Raw genomic sequence first — 26,562 nt, 5'->3', positions numbered from 1 at the left:
CATGCATAAAGAGTCCTCTAAAGTGGACAAAATACACAGCACCATTAAGAAAAAGGGCACCAGACAAGAAAAGCATCATCCTTTCTCACCGTGATCCTCGCCATTAAGTTTTGGCCAGAACAGTGAGGAATGAAGGGAAGAAGCAGACTGGCTAATCAACAAGTACATCATACAGCTACTCATTAAAACCATATTGCACTTGCTCAAAATCCATGGACTTCCCCACGTTATTCCATCTCCCCCCACACCTACCTCCTCATTGCCCTCAATTCCTAATAGCAGTAATGCCCTTGGCACATGGCATTTCCTTAGAATTAATAGTTGGCTGGTGTTAATGGCCCTTGGCTACACCTTGGGCCATCAACTCCTCCCAGACAGTCATTAATCCCAAGGAAACCTCAATCGTTCTTACTTAATTAGCTCCACACAATCTGTGGAGCTGTAACACCACACCAAAGGCTTGTCTCGTAAGTTAGGAGCGAGAAAACTTCCAAGTCAAAAGACTGGAGATAACTGCACCAGAACCTAATTAAAGGCATTTTAACGTCCTAATAAATAAAGGATAATTATTTGGGGGCTGAATCAGCTCCTTGAGTAAGCAAAGCAACTGCTTTGACTCAGCGGAGAGTTAGAGGAGCTCCTTTATTTTTCAGTGCTACAGTGCACACCACAGCAGCCAGTTAAAGCACAGACCCAAGCTTGTACTTCAGTGACAAAGTGATGCTCTTTAATATGCCATGAACTGCATCGAGAAACACTTTTTGCTTCACTTTGAGGAGGCTGCACACAAACAGGATTCGGGACCTCTGCAACACAATCCTGTCATTAAAGGCTGTGGTGAATACCCTACACAAGTAGCCTGGGCTGCTGCAGTTCCTATTGCTGTTTCATTGCTCCTCTCACATACTCCTGACACCTTTAGGGCAGGTTTTCTTCCCAGATTACACAGGCTCCACAAAGCCAAATATGATTAATTACAATCTTCAATTATCAGAGTCACCCAGAGTGAAGACAGGCCTCGTATTTCATGAGGCTGCATTAATATCCCCATCCCAAAGGGGACCCAACCTCATCACTGGCTAATTCAAGCCCAAAGCCTCTTCCATCTCCTTCCCCGCTCCTGGAGGACAACAGGGGACCAAGCTTTTGGTAGCAGCAGAGCCAAGGGAAGATGAACAGTCTCATCAAAGTAAAACACAATAAAAGACTGATTCTCAGAGGAAGATAAGCTTGAGGAAACAATTCAGATTCAGAGGATGTCAGATGATTTAAACGTGAGGCTCAAAGGGAAAACGAGATGCCTACGATTACAAAAGCAGTATCTTCTCATCGCCTGGACTGTTATTAGCTGGGATAGCAAACAAGATGACAGCAGAGACTTCATAAATCAGCCAACACCGCGTGTTGCCGCTCCTTGGCATTAAGCAAACATCTGCCTGCTCCTGCACAGGCAGTCGGGAGGATCCTGCAGTTAGCTTGAGGGCTGGCTTTCCTTCCTAGCTTGTCTCCTTCCAATGGTGAGCTCCACTGAGCTAAGAATAAGCATATACAGCCAGCAGACCACCAAACCAGAGCATCTTCCAGTGCTCACCTTCCCTCCCCTGTGCTACAATCACCTACCTGCCAAACAGGCATTCTAAAGCTATTTATCAATGCTCACACCAGCAGAAAGAGGGCTTGTGCATCCTGCTGCCCCGCTGTGCATCTCCTCCCCTTTCCCATCACATTGCTTCTCATTTTTGGTTTGGTTTTATGGGTTTTCCTAATAAGGATTCATTTGCCCATGCCACTGAGCATTCTCTCTCCTCCTCCCCCCAGGCTGGCTACCTACCTGCCATAATAACTGCATAATTAAAAGGAAAACCACTCCAGGTAATTGGCAGGCTCTGCTAATTGAAAACTGGGGAGGTAATCATTTGGCCCAGGGAAAAGCCCCACTCATCACATGCTGTAATATGGACCACCATCTGTTTGCTAAATTAGCTGCAGTGAAACATTAACATAAAAATGACTGACACCGATTATTTTCTGATGGAGTTTGCCTTAACACAAAGGACATTTCATCACCTCCATGGAGCTCCTCCTGAAACAGAAAGCAATTTCCTCTCCAAAGGGCTAAGATATAGATGTAGTCAAACTCAACTGAGCATAAAGCCATTAGCTTACCAGTGATGGACCCTCCCACTAGCATCAACTTGATGGGTCAAGCATCCTCAGCTCTCGCTGCCTTGGGCTCGCATTCACCCATCCCATGCTGGTCCTTATCTCTAGGGAGAAGATGTGCAGACCTATACAGGACAAGGGCAGCCCCACATCCAGGGTCAGTTGATTCACTGTGATTAACCAGACTTTGGGTGATTGAGGTCTCAGAAGCTCTGGCTGGCTCAGGTAAAATGGGATAGAAACACTACTCCTGCTCTGTCTCAGATCACAAGGCTGGATCAGGAGTGACCATCTGCTTCTCTTCACAATTCCCTCTCAAGCCAAATCCTCCACCATGTGGGGTAGAAACTTGTCCCACTCAGCAGCTTGCATTCAAACCCCAGCCTCTGGAAGCACACACTGATGAGGAGATGGGCACATGGATGATGGGCACACACATCACATTGCCCAGAAGAAAACAGCAAAAACTGCTAAGATACAGGTAAAAAGAGCAGTTGACCTCAACTCCATGGGGTTTATCCTTATATTGCCATCATGGCAACCATCTCCCTAATGCTCTCACCACAAGCCAAAATCCACATGGCACCATGCACAACAACACATGGGGAAAAACAAACACCAAAAAGCCTGGATCTGGAGCTGCAGTGAGAAACTGCATCTGAGGAAGAGTAGGGCCTTTCTTCCTCTCAAACCTTCACACACCAAGTGGAAGGTGCACCACGGTAAATTAAAACAAGGATGCTGTTCAAGCAAGGAATCCAAGCTCGCGGATTAAACTTGCAGCAACAGCTGTCAAACAAAACATTAAAGCACACAATATATTTGCCATTACAAGTTCCTATCCTATACCTTCCCCAGCACTGCTTATTTACCTAGGGGAAAGAAAATACACAAATATGCTTCTTTTTCTCCTAAGCCTGTTTTTTTCCAGTGAACACACAGCCTTTGTAGCATAACAATAGCAAAGTGCATCCAAAATACAAACCCCATCACTTGCCATACTGATACACAGCATCAGCATGCTGCATAAACACATACATGTGTATGTATAAAAGCATACGTAGCAGGACATAGGAAAATGCAGACACACTTATGCATCTTATAAGCCCAACTAAAGCTGCACCACTGAAGTAGGAGTCAGAGGGGCCCCTCAGTGTGCCCAAAGGTGCTTTTTGCCTTTAGCAGTGAAGGTCTCAATACTGCCTGCACCTCTGCTAGCCCATACAGCCATCAGGTGATAGAAGACTGAAGGCACCAAAACCACCTCCCAGAACCACACAAGCATTCAAACTCACAGCAAGTGCACTTGGAGGAACTTGGAGTCACTTTAATTCTTTAATTGACACATGATAATGTTGGCAATCGGTACTGTGCACAAACTGCTTCCCTCCAGCTCTCTGCACTGATTGTTTTGCTGAGAGAGGAATTTGGATTCTCTGTTGTCCTTCAGGGATGATGAAGGGCTCAATGTAAAGAAAGCACACAAAAAACCACACAAAAGTGTTTGAAAACATCACCCATGATACTGACAGTTAAACCTGAAATCCTTTACATGAAATATCACAATTCACATCACAGTCCTTTCCCCCCCACACCCCTTCTGCAAGAGCTCTATTTTTACTTCTGCTTAAGCATCAGAAGTGATGGAGAAAAGTTTGAGGAGAAGCCATAGGAAGTTCCTGAGGCAAGAGCTCATTAGTGACTCACTGCTATAATTAACAGTTAAGCTGACCCCATCAGGAGTCAAAATGCATTTTTCTGATGGAAATGGAACGGGTCTCTAGAAGCCTCATGGCAGCAGTTGAACACACACATACACACACACACACAGCTGGCACCCTCAAGAAACACAGTTTAATCACTATGGACTGGTTTCTATATTAAAGACATAAGTAAACGACAGCAAATAAAGCAAATGTTTGTGCAATGTCTTGATACATTTCCCTCAGTCATCCTCAGGTGTCAGCTGTAATAAATGAAGCATTTACTGGGTGCAGGCTTCACTTTAAACAAATCAGCGCAAGTCCCTAAAGGAAACAAGCAGCAGCATATTCATAGTAGCATTTCATCATTCCGGAGCCAGCAGAACGGAGCTGACAAGTACACAAGATAAATACTTTGTTCTGTCATGCTGTGTCATGTCGGGGGAAAACAAAGTGTTAGATGACCTTTGGAGGCACAGCCCACAGAAGCCTCCCTTCTCGCTTCCAAACTGCTGTCGAAAGGATGGGGAAAAGGAAGATAAAATAGGAACACCCCTCCAAGGCACTGCTTCACAGCAGCTGGAACTCAAGGGGTCTCACAGCCACCTTCCTGGCAGAGCTTTTGCTGCTGGAGCCTGAAAAGCCATCAGAGCAGGAGGCAACACCGCTGCACCTCCGGCAGCACCGCGGTAACAGCACCACACTCCTCAGAGGGGAAGGAATTAGAACTGTGCAAGTTAATTACTATTGATCACTGGTTCCCACCAGCAGAATGAGTGTTCACTTTCTGTGTTTCTTTAACAATAAATGGAATTACACTTTTGTTCTTGGTGGGATTTAAAAGGCACAAATCTGGCTGAACAGAAACCAGCCCCGCTGCTCTCTGCAGAGGATGGCTCCAGCACAGCAGCACAACCCAAGGACCTGCACCAAAATCACTCCACTGGGCCAGACAAAATCATGCCAGGACACTTCCCCCCTTCAACAGGACCATGGTGTGCCCCAGTTCCGTGGCACATCCAGTTGTAATGCAGATAGACATGCAAGTAAAGCATGATGCACTGATGATGCACTGAAAAACCAATGTACACCAAATGCCCATTAAGACCCTTGGTAATTTTCTGTTCATTCCAGCCACTTCAAAATTCTACTTGTATTTTAGTTTATTGTCCTTTATTCTTTTCCCTGATGTTTCCCTGATGTTTTCCCCATGCTCCCTATCCACAACAAACAACACTGGGAAACACAAACACACCATCTCCATCACATTTTCACATGGCAAATAGCCTCTGTGTGAGTACTTTGAGACCAGGGAAAGGTGAATACTGAAGTACATTGGATGGGAGAGTGACTATTAACAAACACCTCTGAATCATGAAGAACTGGTACAATCAGTGTTTTAACTGGTAAAGGCATCTGATGGGACACACTGTCCTGCCTCACCTTCCCAGGATGTGCCTGCTACCCTCCCACATGCCACTGCTGAATCTCACAACAGCACAAGAACTCTTTTATTGCTATTTTCTTGCCTAAGAGTTTCCATTTTTAAAGTGCCAGGTAAGCAACAAAACTAATTCAATAAAACAAAGATGATTGCAAAGGCCCAAGGAACAGAGCGAAGAAGACTCAGAGCTGGCTTGAACAAAACTAATCCGAGGCATTTTGTATTAAAGCTAAGCATCAAATACATACTTTCACTTAAAATAAATCACTTTGTGTTCTCAAATAACTGCAATAACTAACCATAGATATTGTATTAATTGTAAGCGTGGGAATAGTTGACATTTTCCCCCTCCCTCTTCTCCCATGAGAGATGGCAAGCAGCAGACCATCCTCATTAATTACACTGTCACTTCCCTATAACAACCCGCAGTTACAGAATCTCCATAATAAATTATATATATTTACATCAACTTCCCAGCTTTCACACTCGTGTATCTAATTACTGTGAAAGAGACAAATAGGTAATTAAGCTATTTGCAGCTATAGAAGTCTGGAATTATCAATGTAAAAAGATAGGTACCGGAAAGCTGGCCCTCTAGTATACACAGTAAAAAGCAATAATGCTAAAAGCAGATAAGGTAAAAGTGCATCTGTAATTATTAACAATATGCCTAACATTTAAGTGTCACATTATTATGAATTAATTTAACATTCATTAGAGTTGCTCTGATAATACTGGATCCATTTGCCAAATGCCTTCAGATAAGACTCCTGCAGTTCCATCATAACCCAGTTGTTAAGTATTAATTAACAAATGCTTAAGAGTGAAAGGCTGGAAAGAGTCGCTAGATAACAAAGTGGTTTGATACATCAAACACACTGTATGGAAATAATAATGGATAGACATACAGAGCCTCTTCTATTAATTTTTAGCCAGTTTCCTTTAGCAAGTAGGTTTTTGGATGGTTGCAGAGTGTGGCATCTACCCAAGTGCTCCAAATCCTTGCACTTCTGGGCCAGCTTCAACTGCCGTAACCTCTGAAGGTACCACAGGTCTAACTAGGCAGAAGAGAAGAGCTACCTAGACAAGCTGCCCACCAGAGCCAGCTACAAAGCAAGGACAGAGAAGCACCCATCTGCATGCCCAGATGTGCTCAGCACAACCCAGGCAACACCCAGCCATGCCCCAAGGCAAACTGTGGTGGAGAGCAACACCCACCTCCTCGCCCCAAGCCAAACCCAGTCATGGAGATGTGACAGCATCACTCCAGTAGCACCTCTATGTGTTTATCCTTCTTTCTCTGCAAATTACCACCCCAGGATGTCTTAAGCATCATACGGACTAAACCATAATATTACTCTTCATTAAAGAAGAAAAATACCCAGCTGAAAGACACGAGAGGAAGCCCAAGTGGTAACGTTTTATTATAAGAGTTCCTTAACTAAAGCTGAACCACAATGAAATACTTTCAGAAACACACGTGGCCTCCCCAGGAATACTAAGTGGCTTCATTATTTTTTCTGATTATAGACTGAATAGCAAATGAGTTTATAATAGAAACTGCTGCAGGAATATTTTACCCCACCAAGAAATAGAAGCACTACTGAGAACTACACATCTTCCCATCCCCAGGATCTGGGAAAGTGCAAGAAGAAAGCATTATGCATCCCACTTCTATCATAATGAGACTTAAAAGAAAAATCATTTTCATATATATATATATATATATGTGTATTTATATATATATATACACACATATACATACACTCTTTCCCCCCCCTGCATTTCTGTCCCAAAGCTTTCCTCGGGACATGTTACCAGCATGCCTCACATCCCACTCCCTTGCTTTTTGGGGGACCACCCTGTACAGCTGCTTTGTTTGCAGGATGCTGACTCCCCACAGAGCACCTCTATTCCTCACTGATGGGAAAGGATGAGCCTGGGCAGTGGACACAACAGCCCAATAGAGGTTTCTGTGTGGTTTTTGGGGAGGTGACCGAGTGAACAAGATACGCTTCAGAGGGATGCAGCCACTGATAGGATGCTCCTATCTATTTCTTCTAAGAAGCTTTTGGGAAGCAGAGCCCTTCCCAGCAGTGGGAAGCAAGGTTTCCCACTGCAAAACCTGCATTTTCTTACAATGAGGAGCCTTGACCAGGCATGCTGCTGGGGGAAGATAACCAAGAGCAATTTCATGGACACCAGGCAGGCACACTTCCTCTGCTCAGCAAGGAGCGGGGCCAATAACTGTATTTACTTCAGGATGACCCGAGCTGATGATGCTGCTCAGCAAGCAAAGCTCGCCTGACAGGGCTTGTAAAGAAACCCAAACCCCGACCAAGCAGCAACAATGACAGAAAACACACTGAAACCACCCAAACCTTAAACTGGTTTGTGTTTTCTCTCCCCTACTGCTTTCTTGCCACTGCACCCTTCCACCCTTCTCACCCTGCCAGGGGCAACCACAGGCAAGAGCTACTCTCCCTTGTCTCCAACACACACCCATGCAGTTGTACACAGACAAGAGGCAGGCACCCACTAAAAATAACACAGCACTGCGCTTCAGAAGTAACCTGATGCTAAAACAACATGACAGCTGCCATTCGCCTTTCCCAGGCGAACCCAAGGCAGGGTTTAGTCATCCCGACCTGCTGGATGCCGCAACAAGTGCTGGGCTATTCCTGGGGGCTCAGCAGCTCCCACTGAAGGTTATCAGAAGGGGGGCACAGGGGTTCAGCACAGGGCTGGATCCAGACCCACAGGGGGAAATGCAAAAGCAATAATGACAGTGGTTCTTCTCCTCCTGTCTCCCCATTTCCAGTGCCTGGAAGCTTCCCTGCTATCCCAGCTGAGGGGGGAAGAGGCACAGTCCACACAGGGAAAGCAGAGGCACCCACTGATACAAAACCAATACATAATATCCCTAACAGTGTAACATTCTTAGCAGTGCTTCCTACAAACTGCAGAAACCAAACACCCCAAGGAGAAAGCAATAAAGCAAAACGATCCACATATTTCACAGGAAATGTTACAAACTGAAAGATACACATTCCCATCAGCCTGCCTTCCACCAGCTCTCAAAGCCCTTTTGCTCCCCCCCCCTTCTATTTAGCATCTACTTTAACTTGCAAGAAAGCTTCCAAATTACCTTCATACCAAACTGTGACAAATCAAGGGCATAAAACCCAACAGACTGCAGGGAAGCAGCCTGACTACACTGCACCTCTTTACTGTATAAAAGTTCCCCTCTTTTCTTCCTTCCCATTTAAGGATTAAGCCTTCCAAAGCTGTGTCTTTTGCCAATTCAGAGCTCAGCTAACTACACTTGAAGGCAGCAAGAGAGAGACGCGGACCATACTTCATGCACCCGGGGCTGAATAGCTTGCAGTAACACAGGCAATACGCTGCCTGCAATAACAGCCAGTAAAGCTTCAATCTCTTGCTGGTAGACTGTTCCCTCATAGTACAGGAGCGACTGCAAGCCAAGGTCAACCCTTTCCTTTAATTCTCTTCTTTATCCCTTCTCCCCCCCTTTCCCAAGGCATGGGAAGAGAGCTTAGTTATTTCTGCATGGATGCAAGGTGAATGAGGCTGTCGCTTCTCATTGCAGTGCTATTTATTACAGGTCGCTGACATAATACAACTTCCCCACACACAATGGAAGAAAAAGCAGTGGGGGAAGGAGTTCTTCAGCATTGTCTCACTTCTTTGAAGGGAATAAAAACCAGGCTTTATTTATTTATATAGTGAACTGACAACAGAGGTGCATCAGCTTGTTTTCAGAGGCTGCCTGCTGACAGAAGGCAACTTACCCTGTTATTTGGTGGTTTAAGAACACGCACACACAACAGAGGAGTACACATCGGGAGAAGAAACTACAAGCTTAACCAGACACACCAATGAAGAAGGAAGAAATGATACTGAAATCAAGAGTGGGGGAGTATCACAGGCTTGCTCCTGCACAAGCTAGATTCACAGCAAGGAGAGAAATAGGGTAATAAGAAATTAAGCTTCACATCCTCAGCTGGTGTAAATCAGCATCACCCCTCTAACTCCCCTTGCTGCAGCAGGAGACCCATTCCAGAACGCCTGTCTGGTTTAGGGGTTGGTTCTGGTCTCTCATCAGCAGTTCCTCCCAATTTAATTCCTAGTTTCAGATGAAAAGATTTTATAGACCTCTGTTCTGTCTTGAGATGGGTTTGCCTAGAGCTCCAAGCAATAAATTGATGAGAAATCAATTTTCCTGCACTGTGCTTTGTAGTCCTGCTTTTTCTCTTTTCCCAAAGAGCACTGAGAGCTGTTTATGAAATATCACATTCCTTCCTTGTTTTCTAAAGGTAAACTAATGCATTTAAAGATCAAGAATATCCACATCCTATTTTTAGGTTGCTAATGGTAAACCAGAACTGCCTTAATAAAAGGATCTTTTAATTCACCTCTCATTTTGTTTCATGCCCAGATTAAGAGATAAATGAGCCTGTACCAAAGGCAGTGGAAGTTGCAGCAGTGACTCTGGAGGATGCAGAGTGACCCATATGTGACTGCAAGAAGGCTTTTGCAAGTTTCCCATGGGGCTGGCTTTCACCCACAGACCCCACAGTGTTTCTAAGTCACACAGGCAGCTCTCACCCATATGAACACATGATGTGGAAGAGTGGCCCTGTGTCCTCCTGTACATCAGTTATCACTGAATTACACACTTAAACCCCATCATCTGCATTCTCTCACAGCAGCATCTGTAACGGAGCATGGCAGTTGCTATGCAGCAAGGGCAGCTATTAGCTCTTCTGCTGATAATATAATTAGTATTATAATTTAAGCAGCACTTTTTTTATCCTTTCCTATCCCCAAATGCTTTATGGATTAATACCCCTACTCAGAAGGCTGTCCATTTCATGAGCCTGAACTGAGACCATGGACCACAAATTCATGCCTCTGGAGACCTCAAGTCTTAAAGACCATGTTTCTCAATCCTCAGGGTGCCAACTGCAGCAAGGTGAGCTGGCAGTCCCCAACGGCCACAAAAGCCTTTCCAGCAGCATCCAAAGAGAATCCAACACCACCAACCCCTGGAATGTGGAAAGACTGCCTGCACGAACTGCAAAGAGTCAAAGGGGTTTTAGCTTATCAAACTGTGCCAACACAGAGTTCAACAAGCCTCATGTGCTCCAGCACTGCTCCCGGCTGCCTCATTTAAGCATCATTTCAGGGGTGACCCTCCACCTGTATTTTTGGCTACAGCTCAGCTACAGACTGTGCTTTGCTGTCACCATCTCCTTCACCCTCTGTGGATGTTTAATCCTCATCAAAGCTACTGGGAAGGCACAAGGAAGAGTTCTGCAAGCTCTGGATTACATGTAAATGTAACACAACCCTGTCCTTCCTCCCCATAACCTCACCTCCCACAGACACCAACCAAATGAATTAAATGCTACACAAGCATAAGCAGAATGAAAATACAATGTTGGAGTTTGGGGTTTGGATCCTTTCACCCTTTTTACAGCAGCTCGGCTTCTGCAGCATGGAGGGAACGGTGGCTTGTTAGCCTGAGCTGGCTCCTTCAGTTCCATTGCCAAGGCTATCCAACACACTAGCACTCTTATTTGCTCTCCTTTCTACTGTGTCCCAAGCTGTGAAATTAATATGCATAGAGGACATAAACCTCTCACTCAGGAATAAAAAGTGACCTTAATATGCTCCTGCTTAATCCTTCCCAGGCTCATCGCTCTGGGAAGACAACCCAGCAGGAAACTAAAGTGCCACTTTGCCCTCTGGTGAAAGCATCCATTCCATGTGTGACTCCTTGTGGGAAATCCCTTGCTGGGAGGGAGCACCACAGGAGCAGAGGTACCACATAGGGCTGCTAACTAACCCCTATCCACACCAGCTACATCCATGCCTGGACAATACAGTGCAGGAAAGCACAGAGCACAGACCTGATGTGCACATAACTACTCAACACAGCTGGCTCTCAGGGAAAGTAGGGGGGTTGGACCAAAAGGGACAGGCTTTAATGAGGAGGCACACATGACAAACTGCTTCTCAATCCACCTATGCAGGAGCAATGTGCACTTTGCACAGGAGCACCCATCCTGCCATAGACACACACAGGGGCATGGCTGCTGCTGAAGCTGCAAGGGAAAACTCCATCCAAAGCTTATTTAGGATATATTTAATTTATGCCCATCTACACTCACCCCACTGTCTCAGATGATGCTTTAGATGGGAATGTAGCACCCTGCTCTGTAGGGAAAACATAGGATGACACTATTTCCTTCATCCCAGTCTGGAGAGATGCATAAGTGCACTCCCTCCCCTAAAGGGACGAAAGAAGCAGCACCAAGTTTTGATTACAGAGCCCTCAACACAAGCCAGTTACACAGTAATTCTAAGGGCTTTATGGGGATTATCTTAATTCTCCTTTTCCTAACATACAGTGGCAATTGCTAGAGACCAAAACCTTGCTTATGTGGGCACCCAGGCAAACAAGAGCTTGCATCAACTGCAAAGTGGTGAACACAAGGAATTCCACAGATTCTTCAGCTATGGGTTTGAATTCATTCTTTGGAAAATAAATATTTTGACAGAATATTCAGATAAAAGAAAAAAGTATTAATATATATAAATATACAAATTAAACACATTTTGCATTGCCAAAAGCATCATATTACATTTTCAAAGCAATAAATTCCAGAGCAATGAGGCTGCATCCATGTTAGTAGGTCTTGAATTTAATACACATACACACACACACACTGGTGTAACACACACATACCTATCCCCAGCCTTTTCAACAACTGTCAGAGACCCAGAGCACAAGGCCACAGCAAAAGCAAAACCTAAACACACTGGAGTCATTCAGGAGAGCCCAATGCTGCTTCTGGCTCAATCCTCAACTTGTACAAGCATGGATCTGTCACATCACTCCTCAGCATTGCATCCTTTTCTCTCCATCTTTGGCCTTAAATCAGTAAGCCTTTGGCACATGGGTTACCCCCTGTATTCCCCCACACTGCTTTGCTTGCATGCCCTACACCAATTGCATTACCAGCCTTCTGCAATGTTATTGAAATCCATTATACTCACATCCACAGCTCCACTGTTCAACCTGCCGCCTGCTCACTGAACACCTCCACATAGCTTCAAGTGGCTTCTGGTTTTCCCTGTTTTATTTATCTGGTGCTTACCCATATCAATCAGGCAAAGCCTCTAGCATGCCTCCTGCACAGTAATGAACTACTGTGCCGTAATCTGTATTTTGGGAGTATTTCTCAACAGACACTCATCATTTTTTACCCATTGAAAATGTACCAACAAGTATTTATTTTCAAGAAGGAAAAGACTCTTCCTTCAGAGGAACAGAGATATGTTAGCAACATTAAAGCAAAGACAAGAAACCTGGAAAGGGACTTTTTACACATGCATGTAAGTGACAGAGGGAATGGCTTTAAACTGACAGAAGATAGATTGAGATGAGCTCTTAGGCAGAAGCTCTTCCCTGTGAGGGTGCTGAGGCGCTGGCACAGGGTGCCCAGAGAAGCTGTGGCTGCCCCATCCCTGGCAGTGCTCAAGGCCAGGTTGGACACAGGGCTTGGAGCAGCTGCTCCAGTGGAAGGTGTCCCTGCCTGTGGCAGGGGTTGGAGCTGGGTGAGCTTTAAGGTCCCTTCCAACCCAAACCAGTCTGGAATTCTGCAACAAAACACACAAGGAGAACACCAATGGGAAGAAGGGGAAGCTGTGACAAAACTCAGCCATCTCCAGAAAGCTGTGTTTTCTACTATGAATATTCAGAACACAATCTGCAGAATTGGTTAATTTTACACACAAATGGCCAGTTACACATCTAACTGACCATTTGCGCAAGCAATTACACCCACGATTACCTGACTGCATAATTGCCTGGGCCTAGTTTTGAAATAGGGTCTTCCATTTTCTGTTGAACACAAGCGCTGTGTTTAACAAATAGGTATCGAGTAGTTCTGAGGCAAAGTCATCCAAACCTACTGACTCAAAACCAGATATCGACAAAAGATGCCGAAATGAGTATTTACCCCAAAAGAGCATCACGTAACCCTGGCCATAAAGCTGCATGTGCCCAAACTGAGCCATAAGTTTCCTTGCTGAAACTTCTAGTGCTTTGAATCGCGACTCACAGCAAAATACATACTCAATATAGGCACAAGTATCTGTACAAACAGACCAGACAGACAAAAACTATCAAGTTCCTTATTGTCGGTTTTTCTTCAGAGGGAGACTTGTTCTGGAGCATTCTTGCTGCTTAAGTTGTATTTTAGGGAGGAAAATCAAAGTAAAAGCACATTAAAAGATGCCTACTCTTAAGCAAGCCGGTCAGCAGTTTGTGAACTCAGCTTCATCAGGCAAACCCTGAAGATCAGGCAAAACTCAGGCTCTGAATGATGAGGTGATGCGAGCTCTTTGCGTGTGATCTAAGTGATTAATGTCCCAGGTCTTTGCCTTGCTGACCTCTAAGGAGAGGTTTCCTTGTAAACTTCATCATCTTCAAGCAGTTTCAGCCAATGGTAAGGAGTATAATTCTTCTATGGAAAAATCCTAAAGACCATCAATTTTCCTGTGAATGTCAACCACAAACCTCTATTTTACATGTCAACCAAACACACTTTCAGATTAGCTGTCAGAGTCCGTGAGTTTTGGCCAGATATCAATTTTCTGTGTGGATGATGCGTTAAATTTAAGATGCCTGTTGCTACGGCGGGCAGAGCAATATAGCAATTACCAGGCTATTTCTGACTTTACAAATCCATAAGTAATCATATTGTTGGGAACCCAAACTTGGTGGGAAAGAAATGAAGCAGTGTTAAAAGCAGAGGCTGTCACTGAGACACTAACTGCCAGCTCGCCCAGGATGTGTGTTGGTGGAAAGACCTGATATCACAGTCCCTGAGCCATAAGTACAGCTGCAGAGGTGCAGGGAAAAGCTACTCCAATGCCCTCAAGCCTGCATTTCATCCATGACACCTATACTTAGACCACAAAGAAGATCTGAAGTGGTGCTTGCTTCTCTCTCCCCCATTCCCTGATACTTTGGTACCTGCTGCTTATGTTTGTTTCTACCATATGCTACTAAGGCCCTATATTACTTGCCCAGAGACACCCTTTTCACTATTACTAAGTCAGGCTTGTGTAATTGGAGAAGCGATGCTGCTCCAGCACTTCATACTGCTGACTCGCAAGGAAAGCCTTATTTTAGCTGGTAAAACAAGCCCCTGAGCCTGTGCCATCAAACAAAGAGGTTTTATTCCAGATATTCCTAGAAACACAGGTATGCTCCAGTTCATACGAGTTGTGAGACAATTTAGTCAACAACTGGTCTAAGAACAAAGATGAGCTCCAGTGATCTTAGGTTAGAGTTAGCAGGGATCCCCCCAAAACACTAGCACTTTGGTTCACATCAGCACTATCCGAATCAAAAAGCAACAATCCAAGTAGCACTGCATCCACCCTCCTTGCCTGGCCTTGTTCCAGCACTCATCCTCCAAGAGTATGCAACAGTACTGCCTCCATAAACTGCTCTAAACACCATCCATGCCCAAGGGAGACACTGGCATCATTAACAGGGCAAAGCATAAAAACCTCACACTGCCCATAGAAGGCAACACAAATCTAACCCTGACAGAGGCTACCCAATACCAAAGCTTCCCATAGTGCAGATAGAAAGTGTTTGGAGCAGAAGCTTTCTGCCCAAATGGACAGGATCCATCTGGGATAGACAGGACCTACAGAAACCACACACCCTTATATGGCATTTACTTGGAGAAAGCTATTACTCACAATGCTTTTTCCTCATTTCTATGGGCCTTCAGTGAGACTGAGATTATTCAAGTTGACAGTGAAAGTTTGGCAAGATCATTTTCCAGTATCAAAGGACACCTACTCAGTAATTGCTCTGCTGTAGCATGAAGCATAGCACATATATTTTAATGCCTTAACCACATGTCATGGCAGCAACTGGACTAAAGCTATCAAGAGTCTTAATAAACCCATGTTTCCATCCCCAAAGTCACCAGCAATACTTGCCATAAGTCAATCAGCCCCTCCATAAAATCTTACAAATGAGTTATAAATCAAGGCTTATAAAAGCAATTCTTGCATTTTTATCCCGTTTCTTCAGCTACAGGAGCTTTCACTTTTCTCTGCACACAGAGGAGCCAAAGAAGCTTTTCTTTCTTTACGCAAAGACTGAGATTCTCACAACTCCAAGATACCAGGATAAAATGAAATGAACACAAAGGAATTTGCAGCCAGTAACGCTGTGTGAAATCTATTTGTAAATCTTACAAACAAGAGGAAAAAAAAGCATCTTCCTTCTGTCCCCAGTCCTTAGTTATTCCAAAAAGTAAATGCTATTAAGAGGCTATTTAAAAAGCTATTGTATTAAAGGCTTGAGCTGCGCACCAAAACTCACGGGCAACCAGAAACAGGCAGCACAGCCCTGATATTACCTCCTTTATGAGAAGCTGGACCAAGACACAGAAAACAAAGCACCACTACAGAAAGACACCCCCTTCGACCTGTGCCACAGGCAGCGCATTATCAACCCAGCAGCTGCTTGTTATATCATAATGTAGAGACAGTGACACGTGAAGCAACACTAGAAGCAAGCCTCACCCATGACTTCAGTGTTATGCAGCAACGTAAATGCTATAAAAGTTATCACTACTATTTATAGACTGATGGTTTTGAATAAGGTCTTCCCAATGCACAGAGGAGCCCTGGGTGACACCGGCTGCGTGAGCTGGCAGCAGTTCTAAACACCTTGCACGACAGGACCTAAACATGCGTGATTCTAACTCCAGGAGATAAAAAGAAATCCTCTGCATTGAAGAATCAGGGAGAAACTTGCAGGAACATCCAGCACAAAAGCCCTGCTCTGGCTCAAGGAAGGGACGAGAGGGAAAGGCTGCCATGGCTTCACGTTTGCTTTGAAGAATTCCATCTCTTGTTAATGGGATATTAACTCCCTCATTCCTTCGAGCTCCGCTGGCTCTGGGGGCAACGATTCCCACCTTACACATCACCAAAGCCCCAGGCAGCTCGCCGGGACGCTGTGCCGAGCGACTGAGTCAGCTCGCACAGAGGGCGTGAAATAGCAGGGATCAGATCTCAGTTTGCTAAACAGAATTAGCTGCACACTATTCTGTTTGCCTATCAGTTTCTGCTGCTCACGATGCGCTAATTCAGGCTGCAGTACACACAGATAGGGTAACAAAGGTGGCTTTCAAATGAAGCAAGCCGTACACATCATTTTCTGCCTCCTTCCTCCACAATTCCGTGGCTTTTTCCATACACTCCATTGCATATGTCCTCTGAGCATTATTAATAGCTACTAAAGAATATTATCTGCCTACCAATCACTTCAGCTTCCTACTTAATGACAAGTACATTTTTAGAGCATCAAATATATCAACAGAGACAATGGTTGCTAAATTTGAAGTCAACAACAACTGGAAAACGTTTGCTACTGCACTGGTATTTTTACGCGCTACAGAAATCTCTCTGGAAATAAATGAGCCCTTTTTTATCCTTTCAAAGAGACAATAACATAATAGTGACTTCTAAATACTGTCACATATCCTCAGCAACAGCAATTTAAATTTAGAGATATACATTTTTAGTGCCAAAGATAATGAGCAAAAATATCCACAATTCAACTCTGCATAGTGGATGGATAAAAAAGGACCTATCCTGAAACGATAGCTGGATGGCAGCCACAGTGCAGCCGATGAGCGGTCGCCAGGACGTGGACACTGTTAGAAAAGGGGTTAAAGCAAAATAAGTCCTAAGAACAAATGCTTATCGCTGCATCTGGCTGCGATGCTAGCCTTAAAAGATTACTAGAATATTCCATTAGCATACTAACCATGGTACATAAACTTTTATGCTTAAGATGTTCAATATTTCAACGTAATTTCAATTAATGGAAATTGGACATTAGGATATGCATCAAGTTCAGTGGGATGATTTTTCTCCCTGTCCTTGCACCAAAGCAGCTCCATCCTGCCAGTGCTGCAGCTCCATCCACGGAAGAAGGTCCTCAGCAACGAACTCGCGTTCAAGCGAGCAAAACGGCACCGCAAATCTCTCCCTGATACATCCAGCTCTGCACACAGAGGTTATTTAAGCACATACAAGCACAGGCAAGAGATGCTTTCTTGGGAAGCACCCTTTGGAGAGGCTCAGGGGAGCAGCAGGAGCTAAGCCATGCCAGAAGTCCATAGGACAGGGACATGTTTCAGAGCTTTACCTGGCATACCACCAGCCCCCTGGACGCAAGAGCAGTGTGCTGTCTCGCAGCCATACTACAGCCAGGGTGTGATGGCATTTCAGAGAGATTTGGGCTTTCCAATGTACTCAAAAATCTAATTTTGCAGCTTTGTTCGGGGGGGGGGAGGGGGGAGAATGGGTTTGGGGTTTTTTGTTTTGTTTGGGGTTATTTGTACAGTGTGCAAGCTTTTTCCTTCAACCTCCCTCTGACTTGACCGTTTCCTTCCATGAATCACAATGCCGCAAAACTCAGGGGAGGGCTGAAAACAGAGAGAGGTCAGGTATCACAACTCTTAATAGACATTTATTAGGCAATTTAGTGGAGCAGCTGCAGGCAGAGGGTCAGATAATGTCCTGCAGCTCCACAGTAGCTTCCCCACATGAATTTAAACCCTGTCAGCAGCATGTGCCACAGCTCAGCATCCTCCCCAGCCACGCTAGGGGTACCGCAGCACAGGGCTCAGCTCTGCTGCACTGGTTTGCTGCACACCCCAAAAAGCAGAGGCACTGACGTTTATGGCACCACCCTACATACTATCAGGGGGACAAAAGGTTCTCCCCATTCAGCAGTCAATGCTTCAGCATCACCCTGGCATGGCTTGAAGTGTTTCACCCCTCCCTGGCATCAGCTATAGGCTGGTCCTGGAGACCAATGCCACCCAGACAGGTACTTTTGGAAGGCTTCTATGAGCCCAACACCAGTTTGTGACGAGATACAGGAGTCATGTCACCATATGGCAAGAGCCCATGCTACAACACCAATTTATTAGGGAAAGATTAAGAAAGATCAAGTGCCCATTCAGTCAGCATATGCCTAGCTACACAGACATCAGGAGAAAGAGGAGCCAAACACTAAGTGAATATATCTGAGGAATCTCTAAAAAGGACTCCACAGAAACAATATACAATGACTAATCATTTCTTACAGCTCAAAAAACTGCATTCCCCAAGAGCCTGGGGCTTACTTTCCCATTTACTTTATTTTCCCACCTCCTCCTTTGCCAGGAGCTAGTTTTTTATAGGCTTGGAAACAAAAAGCAGGAAAACAAATACTTCTCAATACTCCTACAACATGAATTCCTCGTATCTATTTATACTCTCTGTATTTTTACAGTACAAGCTTACAGTGTGACTAGTATGGTCTCTTCTCATTTGAGTTACAGGCTTTGCTGTCCAAAAGTCTGCCAGTGTCAGACCCTCAGGTATCCCTGATGCACAAGCACATCCTGGATTTTGCATCCCTTTTTATGCAAAGTGGGAAGAAGGATGAGTTTCCCTGGCAGGCTATGGAGAAAATAAAAAAAGCAGATACATATACATATATATACATATATACATATATATATATATATATATATATAAAACAGCATCTGATCAAAGGCTTCATGAAGCTTGGCATCTGCCCGTATGCCCAGCAGATGTAGTGGACAGTGCAGAAATGAGACCATGGACACACAGCTCAACACAAGGAAGCTGCCACTAAGCATAGCTTAAAGTGCCCATCCAGAGCAAGAAGTCGCTAAACAAACATTAACTAAAGTTGCTGAAATGATGGATCTTTCTGGCAGACTCCAGTGCTCCCATGGGATAACTCAGCTTTGGCTACGTGGGGACACATAAAATCCACCAGCAGCCTGGGCTTGTTTGCCAAAGGAAAACCTTTAGGTCAGTGAAAACAAGAGCCTGCTGCACACACCAAGGACTTGTCAGCACACATGTGTACACATGGGAAACAGCCCAGACGCAGTCACCTCCTGCCTCAGGTCATGCCACAGCATAAAGTAAAGCCCAGGAACAAGCCCCTACTCCTTGCCCAGCAAAACAGCCTCAGCACACTGAGAACATGCAGTCAATGGGGAAAGACCTGGGTTAGCTGTTCCTACAGAGCTGCCATTGCTTACCAGCAGTCTTAAGAACCTAAATGTCTGCATGCACAGTGTTAAACCCTCATCGGTTCAGGCAGGGCACAAAGTTCAGAAGCTTCCAGGGAATCAATCATCACATTGCCCTGTACCAACTCGCCCTAAAGAAATCGGGAGAGGGCTCACTGTGATGCTAAAGCACTATGAGAAAAGGACCAGAATGAACATTAAGACAAAGGAGAAAAGGAAAAATAAAAACCTATGGGCTATACAGTCCTTCTGAGCAACTATATGTATTTTAGAAGGACCATCTGATCTGAGTTAATGATAACAACTAACAGGGTTATCTTCTTACTCTCTCAACTTGCCACAACAGTTACTACATTAAGAGCATGCACTTCATAGTTGGAACTTGCTCACCTTCAGCACCCAGTCATCAGCTTGGTCCTGACCTACTGATTTAACAAGTCCTCTATAAACCCAGAAACTTCCCCCCAGTTTTAAGCACCTCCAAATATGATCAAATCATCCTTAACTCCTTCAAAGCCACCTGAGCTCTTTTTGGTCACTCATTTGAAGAACTTTATAGTGTTTGAGTTACCCTCCCAGTCCATTATTACACCTCCCCAATTCTGCAAGCGAGGGCATGGGAGGGGGGAACAGGACCCCAAGGATGACCAATTCCCTGCATCCCCACCCTCCCCTCCAGGCATCCCAGTGGCCTGGGAGAGGGATACTGAGCAGCAGGACCACAGCCTGGGAAACCACATCTCCAGCTCCGGGCTGCGAGTCCTGCTGCCTGGGAGCTCCTGGGGGCTGCTGCCACCTAGAGATGCTCACACAGCAAGGCTGCGGGCAAGCCGCCTCGCACACCCCACTGTGCCCCATAGCAAAGGCACACAACCCATTCGAACAGCTCACCGGCTCTGGCAGTGGCTCGCATAAAGATGTTTTTCCATCTAGCCTCTGAACAGGGGCATGCCCCTGATGATGGGCTGTGCTTTAAACACAGTGTGAGTGAACTTGCTGCAGCTTTCTTAAATCTATTTTCATTTCAAAATTAAAATAAAAAATAGTAGTAAAAAAACTAACATCCCCAGAAAACTAGAATTAAACATTTAGTTACATTAAGGGCTGTGGCTAATTCTCTGCTAGAGAGCTGAAGGCACATTTCAGATCAACTCAACATCACAAACTAAGGTCAGGAGTGCAAAGCAGCACTTGCATCCCAGCTCAAGTGCACCCCACAGGGTGCTGGGCCCTCGGCTGCCATCCTCCAAAGGGAGTGAGCATGGCTTTCCCTGCTACCCGTACCACTGTGCTCCTGTGCAGCTTCAGAGGGCTTTTTCCTTTGTGAGCTGCTAATGCCAAGTCTCATTCAGTTTACTCACAGGCATGTATTTCAGGTCGTACTATTAGTGTTTTCATGTTAATCACAAGCACAGCTCTTCCTGCCAGAATCCATACACATACACATCAATTACCACCTCTTTAAAAGGAGACAAGAGTCACAGCTCAGTCACTGGGACATTATGCAGTGCCGTTTTCAGCAGGCGGGTGCACACACATAGGCTGCCTACTGCAAACCCAGCGCCGAAGCTGCTCCCTGGGAATGCCCCAACAGCAGAGCCAGATCCCGTCTCTTCTGCCCTGCAGCAGCACTGGGGACACACGGGGACAGTGGCAGCCTGCCCTGTTTCCCATGCAGAGACATCCCCACACCACAGCCCTGAAGCATGGAGGGCAGCAGGACTCCCAAGAGGGATGCAGGGTCCATGACAGCACCCGCTCCCCTTCGGTAAGAGGAGCTGGGACAGGACATCCCCTTTGCAGGGTCTGAGTCATTCGACAGCAGTTCCAGGCTGAAACTCCCAGTCAATATTTATCGTGCCTTTGCAAAGGCACTCGGAGCTCAGCCTAATTTTAACCATCAAATAGACATCGTGGCGGAATAAACGGGAGAGGTGCCAAGGAGGGCTGCTGCAAAAGAGAGGAGCTGCATCTCTCTGAAGGCGTGTGGCATGTCCCATCTGACACGGCCGGGAGAAGAGCAGTGCCATGACATTAACGCCTGCCCCTACATCAGCCTGAACACACTCTTCACTGAAAGAGGAAAAAATGAACGTAAAAAGCTGTGAGAATATCTGAAGTACAATTAATTTCTCGGAGCAGTTTGAATACTTCAAACAGCGCTAAGTTAATTTGGCTGTAATTATTTAACAACTCACCAGCCCCATATATCAGAAAAGGGAGTTAATTTATCAGCTATTCCCAAGCAGAACAAAGACTTGCCAGCTTCCAGGTAACAGCCCAAGCTGTTTGGCTCACGTGACCCCAGCTGAGCTGTGTACTGCAAACATTATATGCCCAAGCATGGAGACAGAAGAAATCAAAACCCCCAATGTATTCACGTATTTACATCTTAACCAACTGATAATGAAATCAAAAGTTTCGCCAAGAGCATGAGCAAGGGCATCACCATCTCCCTTCATGCTGCTGCCTTTGTTTTCAGCACCAGAGCCCCATCCTGATGCCCCTGAAAGCCAGGGGAGCCCAAATCCTTGAGGGACCCAAATACTTGCAAATCAAGGCTCCCCTATCCAACCTGCTTCACTATTTCAGCGAGCACCAAGTCAATCATTAATAGCTGCCATTACCCAGAGCTGAGCCCAAACCCTTACAAATAGAAAACATTACTCCACGCCTGTTAGTTTAATAAACGGGTTTGGTTTTTTGCACCCTGCAGGGCACTGAGGCTTTTCTGCAACGCAGATCCAGGAGGATTCCCCAGAGGCAGCGAGAAGGAGGGAGAGCAACCCTGGACCGATGGTTTTCACTGGGATATAAATCCAGCAAGGGAGCATCTTTGTGACTGTCCACTCCAAAAGCCATGCCCGAGCAACGGGGAAGGAGGGCTGGAGAGCACGGAAGCAGCCCGGTGGGGATGGCTGCTGCCCTTACCAAGGGGCAGACTACGGGGAAAGTCTCAGACAGGAAAGTACCAAGTCAAAGGAAGAGACAGGCTGCATGTCAGCACGGAGACAAGCAAAAAAGTCCAGCAAAGCAGAGCCTGCAAAACAAGGCTCCTCCAACTGGGATTTACCGATTCCAACTGTACCAGAAGAACGGATGGGACCAAGCAGCGGCAGCCGCGCAGCGTTTCACCCCTCCCGATTCCAAGGAATAGAAAACAACCACAATAGAAAAAGTAAACTGAGCACCAAGATCAAAAACTGCCTCGCAAAGCCTAACGTGGCAAGCAAAGCCGGGACACGCTTCTTGTGCTGCTCATCAAACGTTATCATCATCTCAGTTACATAAAGCCCCAAAATACAACCCGAATTGTGAGAATGAGGAGCTGTTGCACCAGTGCCGCCCAAACATCATGAATTTTGCATCACCGGGGAGGGAAAAGGGGGAAGAAAAGTTACAAGGATTGAAGAGATTTCCTTTTAATGTTTTATTCACAGCAAAACGCTCCCGAGCAGCGCGATGCAGCGGGAGGCGATCCCGGTGCCCTCCCGGGGAGGCTACCCCGGCGCAGCCCGTACTACGGCGGCGGAGAGCGCTGCTCCGATGCTATAGAGCGTAAAATACCCCGAGTCCAAGCCGCAAGTTTCTCTCCATAAAGTTAAAAACCGGGATAAAGGAAAATGCGCTTTTACCGGCTTTAATTTCCAAGCCGCCCGCTCCTTCCCTGCCCCCCCCGTACGCCAACACCCTCAGCCCTGTGTTTATGTTGTGAGTGTTTGGACACACCTTGTAGACACATCGTCTACAGCTGAGCAGGGCAGCGCAAGCTTCCTCCTCTGCCCGGTGCAACGCGAAGCCACGGAGGACACAGCCCCGTCGGGGCGGCAGCGGCACCTGCGGGGGGCAGCGCCCGGCGGGGACGGAGCCGCTGCCGCACGGGAGGCTCCCGGCCCCGCTCATTCGTAGCGATAATACCCACACCAACAGAGAGCCGCGAGTACCGGGCAGCAGCGAGGGCTCCGCGGCCGCACAGCGCTTCCCACACGGGCTTGTCGCCCTCTGGCCGCCGGCTCTAACGGGACCGAACAAACTCCAGCACCCCCCGCGCAGAGCACCGGGACCCACATCCCCCCCGAGGTCCTGAAGGAAAAGTTATGGGGACGGCTCCGCTCGCACCCCCGCTCCCCGCCCCTCACCGCGAACCGGGCCGCTCACCCACCTGCCTGCGCCGCCGCGGCGGCCCTCGGGGCTCCGGCCGCCACCACCACCAGCACGGACCAGCTCCACCACAGCAGCCCCCCGGCCGCCGCCGGCATCGCGTCTCCTCCGCCGCTGTCCTCAGCGCCTCCGCCTCAGCGCCGCCGCCATCCCCCGCGCAGCCTCCGCCGGCTCCCAAAAGTTGCCGCCGCGGAGCCGCCGCCCCCAGCGCCGCCCCTCCGCGGGCGCGCCGCGGCGCCGACGGGGCGGCCGCCGCTCGAGCCCGGCCGTGGGGCGCTGCGAGGAACGGAGCGGACCGGAGGAGGAGGAGGAGGAGGAGGAGGAGGGTTTGAACGGGAGGGGGGGGGAGGAGCGGCGGGACCGAGCGAAGGGGCGGGCGGGGGCCGAGCGCCGTGCGGGACCGCCCCGTGCGCTGCCCCCCCCCCCCTCCCTCCCGTACCTCACCTCAGCCCCTCCGCACCTGCGGAGACGCGCGGTGCGCGCGTGCGCGCGGGCTCGCGCTTCCCTCCTCTCCCTCCGCCCCCCCCCCCACCCGTTTCTCCTCACGAACGAGGGGCAGGTGCGTGAGTCCTTTTCCCTCTTCCCCTTTATCCAAACGGGGAAAGTTTGTCCCGTTCCCGTTCCCGATCCCGATCCCGTTGGCACCACGCGGGCCCCGTCCCTTGTGAAGCAGAAAGGACGCAGCTCCCGATAGAGCCAGGGGAGGGAGGGGACACCACAGCCGAATGGCGGAGACAGGGGTCTGAGGTGATCGCCGCCATGCCGGCCCCAGCGCAGCCCCTGGTGCGTTTGGGGGTGCTGGCAAGGGGGTTAGGGTGACGAGGGAAGGGGTGGTGGCAGCCCGGGGATCGCTCACCGCTGTGGTGGGTGCACGGAGGGGATGGTGAGGGGGTTTCCAGCCCCCCTTGCAGAGCTGTGGGGCACGGAGGTGCCATCTTGGAGAGTCGGGGTGGGGAAGACCTTTAAGCTCATCCAGTCCATCCGTTACCACAGCACTGCCAAGGCCACTGTGTGTGCGCGCCCTCAATTGACGTGTCCAGATGCTCAGTGAGGATGTTAAACAACACTGGCCCTAATACCGAGCCCTGAGGGACATCTCTCACCGGTGTGTTCAGTACCCACCATCTTGATGCCCTTTGCCAGCCCCTTGGCACCTTATGGCTGCACCCAGATGTGAGCGATCCCCCTCGCTGTCCCCTGCCCTGGTACAGGGGTGAGATGCTGACCCAGACATCCTCCCTAGCATCCAGGGGATGGCATTTGGGGAAGGCTTGTGCTGGCAAGGTAGAAACTGCAAATCTCAGTATCTCATTGCAGCCTTGAGACAGTGTCTGCCATTTGACATTTGCCTGTAGTGACAGGACAAAGGCAAATGGCTTTAAACTGACAGAGGGAAGATTTAGATTGGATAATAGGATGAAATTCTTCCCTGTGAGGGTGCTGAGGCGCTGGCACAGGGTGCCCAGAGAAGCTGTGGCTGCCCCATCCCTGGCAGTTCAAGGCCAGGTTGGACACAGGGGCTTGGAGCAGCTGCTCCAGTGGAAGGTGTCCCTGCCTGTGGCAGGGGTTGGAACTGGATGAGTTCTAAGGTCCCTTCCATCCCAAACCATTCTAGGACCCTATGATTAATCTCTCTTGACAAGTTGATTGGCATCCTCAGAGCCTCTGTCAGAGCTGAACTGCAAATATGCAAGAGAACATAGAAACATCTTTGTTCCTTCTTTCCCTGAAATATGTGCTCTGAGGTAAGTTTTTGCTGCCTTCTCACCCCAGCCCAGCCTCTGTGGATCTCAACATGAAGGCCCTCTCCTTACCCCTTTATCTGATCTACAGGATGCTTCCTGGAGCCCTCCTCTTCCCACTGACCCTGGCAGCTTTCCCCTGCACCCGGAGCAGATTTAGTGGAAGAGAGGAGCAATGAGCATCTTCCCTCCAGCCGGCTCCAACCAAGGTGTTTTCCCAGCTCAACCTCATCCCCTCCCACCAAACTGCCTGTTTTCCAGCTAAGCTGGAGGCTTGCTTGTCTTTAGAAGCCAAACAAGATATCCCCAGATCAGGACAGTATTACAGGTTGAATTACAACTCTTTCTCCAAAGGGCCAAAAGTTTTAGCTGAAAAGAGTTAGCTGGGCTCTGCAAAAGGGAGGCTGTAAAGGAGGTTTTACTGCTGCATCTCACTGCATACATCAAGTGGTGGCAAAGTGGCAATGCCACCCAACAGGAGAACGAAGAGGCAGTGGGGAAGCAGAGCCCTGACACATGGAGTATTCTGCATCTTCCTTAGGGTATCCCATGAAAGCATCACTTGGGTGAGGCCAGCCGGGAGCCAGCCCTTGTCCTTGCCAGCGTGATTAACGGCAATGCTAATCATCCCCCATTGCCCCTAGGAAAGAAGCGTAATTCCTTCCTTTTTCAGGAATGGATCCAGCGGGAGGCTGTGAGACAAAACTCACTCAAATATTGAAGTAGAGAATTTCTGCTCTATCTGCCTTTCAGTAAACAGTGACTAATTGCTCTGGCTGGAGCTGCCGTACCTTCAAGATTGGAAGGTGCAGATGGAGCGGCGATAGCGGAGGCTCCTTACCTAATGTTGGCTGTACATTAATCACAAATGTTTGCTATGCAAATCTTGTCATACAAAGCAATTATTGCTGTTCCCATACTGACCTCATGTTTATTTATTACATGAGCTCTCTATTTGAACCTTGTCTGGTCTTCTCTTCCCTTATAAGCGTATTAACGTGTGGCTTCCAAAGGCACCCAGCTGAGAAATTGTAGATTTATTTGTGGCGTGGAGGCATGGTGAGCACCACACTGCCTGCAATGCAGAGCCGACAGCCTCGGCTCTTCATGCAAAACATTCTCACCTTGAGGTCTTTTGCTGGGATGAAGGATGC

At 47.4% G+C, this 26,562-nt stretch overlaps 1 protein-coding gene across 1 annotated transcript in view; it reads right to left on the bottom strand.

Annotated features, from left to right (window-relative positions):
• ERBB4 (erb-b2 receptor tyrosine kinase 4) overlaps positions 1 to 23,764 on the bottom strand; it is a 596,557-nt gene extending 572,793 nt beyond the window's left edge. Inside the window, exon 1 of the mRNA XM_034065367.1 lies at positions 23,668 to 23,764. Within this exon, the coding sequence (XP_033921258.1) occupies positions 23,668 to 23,764 (97 nt within the window). The remainder of the gene's footprint in view (positions 1 to 23,667) is intronic.
• Between the last annotated feature and the right edge of the window lie 2,798 nt (positions 23,765 to 26,562).

The sequence above is a fragment of the Melopsittacus undulatus genome, chromosome 8 (assembly GCF_012275295.1).
Source record: "Melopsittacus undulatus isolate bMelUnd1 chromosome 8, bMelUnd1.mat.Z, whole genome shotgun sequence".
In the NCBI taxonomy this organism is placed as follows: domain Eukaryota; kingdom Metazoa; phylum Chordata; class Aves; order Psittaciformes; family Psittaculidae; genus Melopsittacus; species Melopsittacus undulatus.
The sequence above is the reverse complement of the archived record's forward strand: the minus strand, read 5'-3'. Positions and strand labels throughout refer to the sequence as shown.